The sequence below is a fragment of the Nannobrachium achirus genome (genome assembly GCF_963921795.1).
Source record: "Nannobrachium achirus genome assembly, chromosome: 8".
In the NCBI taxonomy this organism is placed as follows: Eukaryota; Metazoa; Chordata; class Actinopteri; order Myctophiformes; family Myctophidae; genus Nannobrachium; species Nannobrachium achirus.
The window spans coordinates 27,139,005-27,149,046 of NC_137817.1; the positions used below are offsets into that span (position 1 = coordinate 27,139,005).

General features: G+C 40.7%; 1 protein-coding gene across 1 annotated transcript; it reads right to left on the reverse strand.

The window, feature by feature from the left end:
- Nucleotides 1-2,152: 2,152 nt before the first annotated feature.
- On the reverse strand, nt 2,153-8,200 carry LOC308290014 (high affinity cationic amino acid transporter 1-like; the record flags this gene model as incomplete). Its single annotated transcript, XM_080731792.1, has 11 exons — nt 2,153-2,331; nt 2,549-2,657; nt 2,822-2,973; nt 3,451-3,656; nt 3,805-3,907; nt 5,251-5,390; nt 5,737-5,959; nt 6,067-6,200; nt 7,062-7,233; nt 7,334-7,492; nt 7,831-8,200. 11 exons carry the CDS (start codon nt 8,198-8,200, stop codon nt 2,153-2,155), a joined length of 1,947 nt encoding a protein of 648 aa, XP_080587918.1.
- Nucleotides 8,201-10,042: the final 1,842 nt, after the last annotated feature.

Here is a 10,042-nt window from a genome sequence, read left to right on the forward strand (position 1 = left end):
ATGAACCCAGCGAGATCTCCAAAACAACAATGGTGTGATGAATGACACATGGTATGTGATTGCATTCTGTGCTTGGACTGATCTAACACATATATTACATACAGAGGGGGGGGGAGAGACATGTTTTTTACAAGAAATCCCAACAATGTTGACCCACATCCCAATGATAATGAAATGGTTGTAATTTACACGTTTTTTTGATAAAGTACAATGAATCAATCACTCAGTTGCATGACAAAAATGTCAACATACAACAAAAGCATAGTATTTATAAAATATAAAAGCCATGATGAACACAAAAGTGTAACATTTATGTAGCAACAGCTCATTTGATTCAAGTGTTTTTACCACCACTAACCATGTTTTGTAACTTCTTAGTGAATTTGGCCTCTAGTTAACAAGATGAAGAGTCATAAATAGCTAAAAAACACAACACAAAAACAAATTGACATACCAGTTAAACAGGGTTCATTAAAGAAATACTTAACTTTACAAGTGTACCACTTTTTGACTTCACACACATACCCTATATGCATTTAACAACTGAACATATAAACAGACCCAGGAATCTCAGCTCACCTTCACTGTAAAGGCTTATTATATCATTAATGAGAATATGTTTTCAAAAGTGAAACTATGTGATTAACTTCAGCTTCCAGTATGATTAACTCATACAGAGATATGTATGCAAAAGTAAAAATAAAAAAAAGAAAAGGAAAAGAAATGTCTTTTAAAATACAAAAAGCATATTAAATACACAATGTACAGTATTTACAGACACTCTTAATTGTTAATGCTGGTCAGAGATAAAAGAGTTTTCTCTTTGGGGTTAGCACCCGATAAAGAAACAGGCACTTAAATGTTTGATCATATTACTATAATGCGATGGCTAATAATCAATTCACATTATATAACATAAAGCACAGCACCAGGATGCACTATTCTTTGGCAAAATTCTAGACATTCTTCTAGAGTGATAAATCCCTTGACAGAACTTGAAACGTGAGATTATATTAAGCCTAATCTCAAATAAATAAGCAGGTGATGGAGAAACCTGATAAAGTCAGTTCAGCAGCAACTCACTCTTTATAGCACCATGCAACATTTCTCTGCCAAACTGTTGACGTACAGAAGGGGTATACATAGCATGTTGCTATATCCCCATTTAGTGCATTGTTTCCAGACAGAAATATGTATGCCAAGTAGTGCAACACCATCACAACATGTAGTGTGCATATTATTTGAAGCTTGTGCTGTACTTATTAAATACAGTAAGGATTGGGGTACTTGTACAACAGATGGATGTTGACTTGATAATAATCTTGCATAGATTTTGGACAGTGACCAGCACTGTGCCACTGGACTAGAAGACCATGACTACATGTAAAGATATCACAGACAGAGGACCTTCAGTGTAAATGTGTCCAAAGAATCAATGGGTCTTTTTCACATTTTTGTTCTGAAAAGTGATCCACAATCTGCCTTTGCCAAGTCTGTTATAATAGCATAGTTGATTGCAAAATGTTTGAATTGATATTGATCAATTATTTAACAATGTTATGAAAGTTTGGCGTTTCTCAGTTGTTCTTTACCAAGTTAAATGTAAGGTTTTCTTGAAACTATGGATGCACATTTTGTGAGGTGAATCGAATTGAATGTTGTTGCTCATAGTAAAAGAGTCAAATATGTCTCATTTGTCTCTGTAGTCATATAGCATACACATAATAAATATTGAAGGGCAGTACAATAGATTTGATGTTTTATATTTTGTGCTGCCACATTTATGATAGTACTTTTGCTATTTTGACCATATCAAAGTGCAAAACATTTAGTAAATACATACTGTACAGCAATAACTTACTGTACAGGCATGACTTAGGCAATTATGGTAAATAAAATATATTTAATAAAATAGAAACTTAGCCTTTAGATCAATACGAGGACAATAGCAACCAAATGGTGGCACCAGGGTGGAGACTTGCACAGGTTTGAAATGTGCAATGAATGCTTCATCACGAGTCTCTTGGGTTTGTATTACCTCTCAAACACATGTGGGTGTCAGTGAGATAAGCCTACGTTATACTCCGGCGAGTGACAAAGTTTAAATGAAGCTTCATTCATAGTAGACAGAGAGAAGAACACAGGACCTCTCTTAGGAGTCCTCGTCGTCGTCTGCTGCGGCTTGAAGTCCACTGTGTAGAAAGGCCTCCTTCTCTATGTTCATGGGCTGTCCATTGAGAGAGCAAGGTGGTTTGTAACTGTCAGGGCTGGACCTGTTCAGTGCTGCTTCTGCACTGTTACGAATACCATAGCCAAAGTAGATAATGAAACCTGGAAAGAGGACAGAGACATAACTGCTGATACTTCTGTCTAGAATAAAAGGTAAAGAAGGTATTTTTGCTATTTGCTTAAAGTGGTTAACAAAAATAAATTTGCATTACCGTGTTAAAATTAACAACAAAACGCAGAGACAACATTTGAACTGAGGCCCTACTGTACTTTCAGGTTATGAAAATGGTGTGGTTTTGACAAAAATAAATAAACATACCCAAGACCATCCAGATGGCAAAACGCATCCAGGTACCTCTGTCGAGCTGCACCATCAGATATACATTGATGAACATACTAGCTACAGGGACGAATGGCAACAAGGGAACCTGAGAAAATGAGGTTTTACAATACAGTAGTTAGTTTTGTAGTTAGGTACAGTAGTAAGGTAAGACCTTACACTGGGCAAGAGGCTTACTTTGGGGCTACCGTACTTATTATGCCTTATTTAAAGCACTTTGAATTGCCTCTGTGTATGAATAACAGACATTACCTTGAATGCCAGTTTGGCTTTGCTCTCTGGCTGTCTCCATACAATAAAGGTGATAACCAGGCTGGCAAACATAAGAATACTTAGGAGGGTGAGTGACCAGGGTGCGAATCCCCCCTGCACGGCTACAACACAGAAGACACACACCAAAACACCTGGAGAGGGAAAGAGACACAGCCGTGACTAGACAAAACAAAGCAACAAACTAAAACACATGGAGCGCATCACAGTGGTGGACAAAAAGTATATACTCAACTAAATACTCAAGTATTCAAAAGTACAAAAAAGAAAGAAAATCTGACATTTTCATTTATTGAAATGGGGCTCAAGGGTCATTCCCACCGGGTAAGATAAAGATAAAAAATATCGTTCTCAATTGAAGTGGATGGGAGTGGATGGTAGCGTCCAGTGTGGACACTCCCATCCACTTCAATTGAGAACGATATTTTTTATCTTTATCTTTTATCTTGCCCGGTGGGAATGACCCTTTAAGTGGTTAATTCATAATTTTTTTTTTACAATTTCTTACAGTACAAAGCTCAGGTAAATGTATGTAGTTACTGTCCACCACTGAGCACATCCTTTTATCATATGGAATTCCCAAAACACTATACATTAAATATGTGTCTCACCAATTGTACTTGTGCTGGCGCTGGCGATGAAACCAGACAGTTCAGAAGGTTCTGTGTTGGAGGGGAAAAATAGGCTCTTAATGGTAAAACGCTCATCTGGCTCCGGCAGGAAGCCAATGACCCCCTCGCTAATGGATTCGCCCATTTCGGTCTCATCTTGTGTGTTGGCCATTTCATAGGCCGCACTCGGCTGTTCTGGTTGGTACCTTACAAGAGACAAGAGGTTATTTTACTATGACAGTCAAAACCGTGGCACTGTATGTGTGCTTTGGTATGTGCGTTGGGAAATAAAGGATGCAACAGATTGGTTATGGTGGAGGCCTACACAGTGAAGTGCTAAATTAAAACTCCTACCTGAGGACTAAGACACAGGCAGCCACCAAGCTGTAGGCCAGTAGGGTTCCGATGGACATCAGGTCCACTAAGTCTTTCAGCTCAAACAAGAAGGCCATCACGGCTGCAGGACAGGAAACAGAGAAATACATTTACTGCTAAAGTCCGAAGTTTAACGATAATGCACAAAACACACATTTTGATTGAGTTTATCATTCATAAAAAAATATATATATATTTAATGATAAAAAATACCACAGCACAGAATTCATTAAAGATATATGGGAGAAGGAGGTTATTTTCTCAAAATCAAGTGAAGATTGTAATCACTTTCATGTACAGTATGGTGGGAATTTGTGAGGAAGTGCCTTGTTCGATTCTTTGCAGAATGCTCCTTTCTCTGAAGGGGTGCTAAATGTTGGAGACACTGCGGTTCTAAGGAAGCTGGTCAGTTTTTCCGCTTGGCTTACAAGTGTCACAACAAAACGGTGAAAATAGCTGATCTACAACCTCACAACGCATCACAATGTGACTCGTTGTGGGCTTGCCTTGTAGATCGTCTATTTTTATAACAAAAAATGAATGATTTTGTATATACATCAGAGTATCTAGTGGTCTGGGCAGAGTTCCAGAAAGCACTACACAACATACTGTACTTATACTGATCTGCTGTTGCAATTTTCCATATTATTTTTTTTTTAATTTCCAGCCAAGACCTGATGAATATTAATTTGTAGAAAAGTCATTGGTTGCTTCCCGAGGCCCCCACTATGCAGGGGTGGATAGATAATGTTTGGTTGTAATACTGCTGATCCAAAAAGAAGTCACCTTCCCTCCTTCCATATGGCATGTAAGCCACCATTGGGCTTACCGGACATGAACCCTGCAATAATGGTGGAGACGATTGGTGTCTTCCTCTCGCTGATACTCGCCAGAAACGAGAAGAGCAGACCATCACGAGCCATAGCAAAGATAATGCGTGGTAGAGGGAACATGGAGCCAAGGAGACTAGGCCAAGGTCGAAGTGAAGGAGGAAGAGGAGGAGGAAGATATTTATAACCCAAATATACTGTTGCTGAACTCTGGCTTCACACAAGGCTTCAACTGACGGCCTTCTCAGCCCAACAACATGGAAGACACACTGTTGCACCGCAAAGTGTTTGAGCTTCCACGTCCACAGGGAAAGGAAGAGAGCGGCCAAAACAATTTAGAAAGCAACCACTTTCAACCTGGGAAATGCTGAAATAAAAAAGCTCTCATCACATCGCATTGCGGCGCACTGTGAGGTTGTAGACCGGCTGTTCTCGCTGCACGACACAAAGTACAAAAGAGGGCTTAAAGTGGTTTTGGGAGGTGAGGGCAAAACCGGATCCTTGAGGCCTTGTGTGGCTATAGAGTGTTCCTTTAGGGAAGGAGAGGGAGAGGAGAGGAAAGCAAGCAGTTAGTGGGTTTAGGACCTGACCTCACCTGCCACAACGCCAGATGTTATTGTTGCTGTTAGGGGGGTTTTGGTTCTCGGGCTGATTCTAGCCAAACATTTGAAGAGCAGGCCGTCCTCTGCCATAGCCCATATTACTCTGGGCATTGGGAACATGGAGCCTAGTAAACTAGTATGGGAGAGAAATAAAAAAAACAAGCTGTGAAATTACAAAACGTTTTGCGCCTTTTGACCTATGCACCTGAAGTGCACTGGCCTTTCTTTGGACAAGTTTGGGAATAAATTCAGTATGTTCATAAATCTTAACATTTTACCCAACATTATACTATAAGAAGAACGAATGGCAAGTTTTCTTGGAATTCATTTTCTGTTAGGGGACGATTACTGTTAGCCAAAGCCATAATGCAAAACAAAATCTAGCTTAACTTTAATTGGATTATTCATAACTGAAAAAAGCATGCTGAATCAAAAGATAACCATAAGTAATTGTGAGAAAGGTGTCCCATGTACCTTACCTGGTAGACAGGGCACACAAGGATCCAATGGCCACTGCAATGTTAGCACCCCCCCAGCCCACATATGTAAAGGCCACAGGCAGTGGGCTGTTGGGGTCCAGCAGGTAATAAGGCATCATCATGGTGAGGGCTGCAGACACTCCAAAGTACGCCACAAAGCAGATAAGGAGGGAGGCCACAATCCCGATAGGAATGGCCCTCTGAGGATTCTTAACCTCCTCTCCTGTGAGGGGAAGGTTAACTGGTTAATGTAACTGGTTAACTGATGTTAATCTGCAGTTACATGGTTACAGTTACAAAACAAAAAGGATTGATTCTCAGATTTCTCACCTGTAGTGGCAATACAGTCAAAGCCTACAAAGGCATAGAAGCACGTGGCCGCACCAGAGAGGACTCCTGTGAAGCCAAAAGGCATGAAGCCCCCCTCACCAAGTCTCTCTTCTAATACTGTGGATTCTGATATACTGGAAAGAATAGAAGAAAGACATTATAAATAATAATGTATGGTTATGTGGAAAATGATGATCATCATCATATCAGATCACATCCTGATGAAGGCGAAATGCCACATGATATCATATTAGCTTATGAAGAAGGGCTCACAACTCTTAATGTTTAATCCTCCCCAAAATAGTTCCTTTTTAAAATATGTTTTTTTGTCTGTGTGTCCCTAGCATATTTCAAGAGCTATTCATCTAATCGATTTCACACTTGGCAGGTGTATAGCCGAGGACCCGAAGGAGTGCGGTGTTGAGTGTCACATCGATCGGATGAACAGTTCTCGAGAACACAGCATGCAGCACTTCCAAGTAGGTCGGGAGTGGCTTATTGTCGGTATCAGCCGGTAACACGCGGGAGTCTGTCCCCGTTACAATGCGCTAGACCCCTGGGAGATGGACTGCTGAGGTGGAGCGCCACACCTACCATCAGCTCCCAGTACTTGCTGCACGACTTGCCAAACCGTGCTACTCATACGCTGAGTTGGCGGTGCCCGGAATCGAACCCATGACCTTGCGGTACAAAGGCAAGAGCTCTACCGACTGAGCTACCCGGGCACCAAGCAAGCTAAGCAATAGGCCCGCTCTGAACTGGTATACGTTCCAAACGGCCAATAAATATTGGAAGATAGCTATGCCGCCTTCCCAGTTCCCACTAGCACAGACAAAAGCTACAATACACCAAGTCACCATGACTTGTAGCCTGTTGCTTTGTCACTGCTAGTCTGAATGCACCATAAGAGTGCAGTCTTCATTTTTTCACCCTGAAATTTCAAAGTAACTATAACATCAATTTGGGATATGTGCTTTCCATTTGAACACACTCACTTAAGGCTATAGTTGCTGGTAACATTGAGAATTTCACTTGGATCCAGATGCCAGTTCTTTAGGGTTCCTTTGACCAGACCCGAGATGACCACAAACAGCAGCACCAGTACATTGATGCAGGTGAACACTTTGTTAACAAGTGCTGACTCTTTCACTCCGAATGCGAGTAAGCCTGTTGGACAGTGAAAACAAACGTGAGAGAGGAAAATTACGTCTCAGAAACAGACATGACAATAGAAAAACACTGCCATCACATTGTTGAGGCGTCTGACCTGTCAGTATGATAATGATGAAGACTGCAAATATGTCTGGATACTGTGCCAGAACGCCTGGAGCATTCATGCTCATGTATTGTCTGGTGAAGGACTCTATGTGTTTTCCTATCAGTTCATCAAATGTTGCACTCCAGGCTCTGGCGACACTAGACGTTCCTGTGTGGATGAAAAGTCGATTTTTGTTTTGTTTATTTGTGTCATAAAGAAAAAAAATAAAAAATAACAGACTTGTAAAATATAGACGTGAAAACAAACGTTAAACAGCTGAGGGAAATATTGCATTTGTACAAGGCAGTTAAAAGAGGAAAGAGAAAAAAAGATTAAAAAGAAGAAAAAAAAAGAGACCAAATACTGGGGAAAACATACTGTATTTGTGAACAGTAAACAAAACAACAATAAAATAGGTGGTTTACTGATCACACTTTTACAGTATTTGTTAATCCTACACCACACATGCAGGGCTCCTTCCCTTTCGCTAGGATGAAGTATCTTACCAATGATATAGGCGAGGATGAGGTTCCAGCCTGTGATGAAGGCCCAGAGCTCTCCAACAGTCACGTAGCTGTAGAGGTAGGCTGATCCTGTCTTTGGGACACGGGCACCAAACTCGGCGTAGCACAGTCCGGCCAGGACAGAGGCCAGGGCCGCGATTAAGAAGGAGACGACAATGGCGGGTCCCGAGTTGTCCCGAGCCACCGCGCCGGCAAGCACGTAGACGCCAGCACCCAACGTGCTGCCGACGCCCAGGGCTACGAGGTCAAAGGTGTTGAGGCATCGGGAGAGACGGGAGTCCTCTGTGTTACAGTCCACCACCTTCACTCGTAGAAGCTGCTTCCCGATGTCTTTTAATGTCGCCTGAATCATCCTGGCACTCGCTGGCAAACCTGACGTCAAAACAACACCAAGATGTTAGTACTGTGATATTACTTTTCATGTGTTAAACCCCTGCAACATTAGAGTATGTAGAAATCCACCTTGGATGTCAGAAGACTGGCAAAGCAAAGGCCAACAAAATAAGAACAAAGCGAAGTCATCCTCAGTTGAACAATCCCCTGTATAATCTATTTCATTCTTACAACAATTTGATACTATGACGTACAGTCTGTATGTCATAGTACCGTACTTTATCTGTATGGTAGAGATACCATAGGACACAAGACATGCACACTGGTGGGTGGTCTCTATAATTTACTTCCTGCATTTCTTAGAAATTAAATGCTATTACTGCAGCATCTTTTAACTCAAATATTAGAAGATTGGTCATCAGTGCCACTGCCAAATCCAAAAGTGAATAGTTCCATGATCATTTAAACCATGTCGCTACATACATTTAAAAACACTGATGGAGTGATGAAGTTCATATTTTAGATTGTAATTAGAGAAAAGAAAAGATGAGTGTTAAATTGTTTTTTCATTTACTGCTTTCTATTGTTTTAGCGATGTTAGTACTTTGATTTCAGTGGTTGGGGGGCTGGGGGCATGCGTACAAGTGGCCCCCATAAGTCACATCTGCCCATGAAAGATTCTGGTGCATCTTGGGAATGGGCTTATTGTGTTAAAAAGACAAACTTTATCTAGCCACTTGGATGCATGCCCCCAACCTGGGGGCATGCATGCAAATCAAAATCGTTAAAATCACTAAAACGATATAAAGAGATATAAAGAAGTAAATGAAAACATTTTAACGCTCATCTTTTCTTTTCTCTAATGACAATCTAAAATATGAACCCTTGCTGTAAAAAAAACAAAGTTGTCCTTTAAATATTTGCCAAAATACTTACAATAATACAAATATGAAATTTGCCCATATAATGTACAGTAAGTAGGCTTTCAAGCTATCTAACACCATCTAACGATCACGCTCAACCTGACCAACAAGCTTCAGTCTCTCTGATAAACCAATGCAGCAGTGAAAACCACAGAGATATCCAACCCAGTACTGCATTCATACAAGTCAATATGACACAGTCATTCAGTGGAAAAGACAAAGCGCTTAGGTACTACTCACAAGATTTTAGCCTCCTGATAATATTGGAAAGCAAAACAACAACAAAAATCCTCTTTCTTCCTTGATGTGAACAATTTCCCCTTTCCGAATTATGATCAATCCCAGAGAACGTTCTTCAATATTATGTTCATCAAAGGGAGGTTTACACTGTAGCTGAGAGACAAACACACACTACAAAACAGATGCCTGTGGCACTACAAACCCTTCAGGTGGCTGCCTCACAAATAGAATGGTGACACATCACATGGCCAGGGACTCAGAACAGCTGTGACGACAGCCATGCATTCTGTCTCCTCCTCAACCCCACCCCCACCACACCACACCACCCGCCAGACCAACTCTTGACCTCTCCAGCTGACTTTACAATAATACTGCAAAGAACTGTTGGTCAGCTATGAAAACAGAACGACTGTTAAAGTATTAGGATAGCTCATTTTAACAGTTTGTTCTTGCCACAATAGGAACAAAGGGATTTTCTAAGATTTAAATCTATCCATTAAAACGAATAGAAAATCAGAAATCTAAAGCCAAGTCTGGTGTGATAATCTGTGATCAGTCTTCCCATGGTGAAGATGATCGAATGAAATATGTTTCATCTAGATGCAGATTAAACATGCAAAGTCACAACAAATTCTCAGGAATACTCTGTCAAAGTCAAGTCCAACATTCATACTTAAACTTTGGGTGTCACACATTAT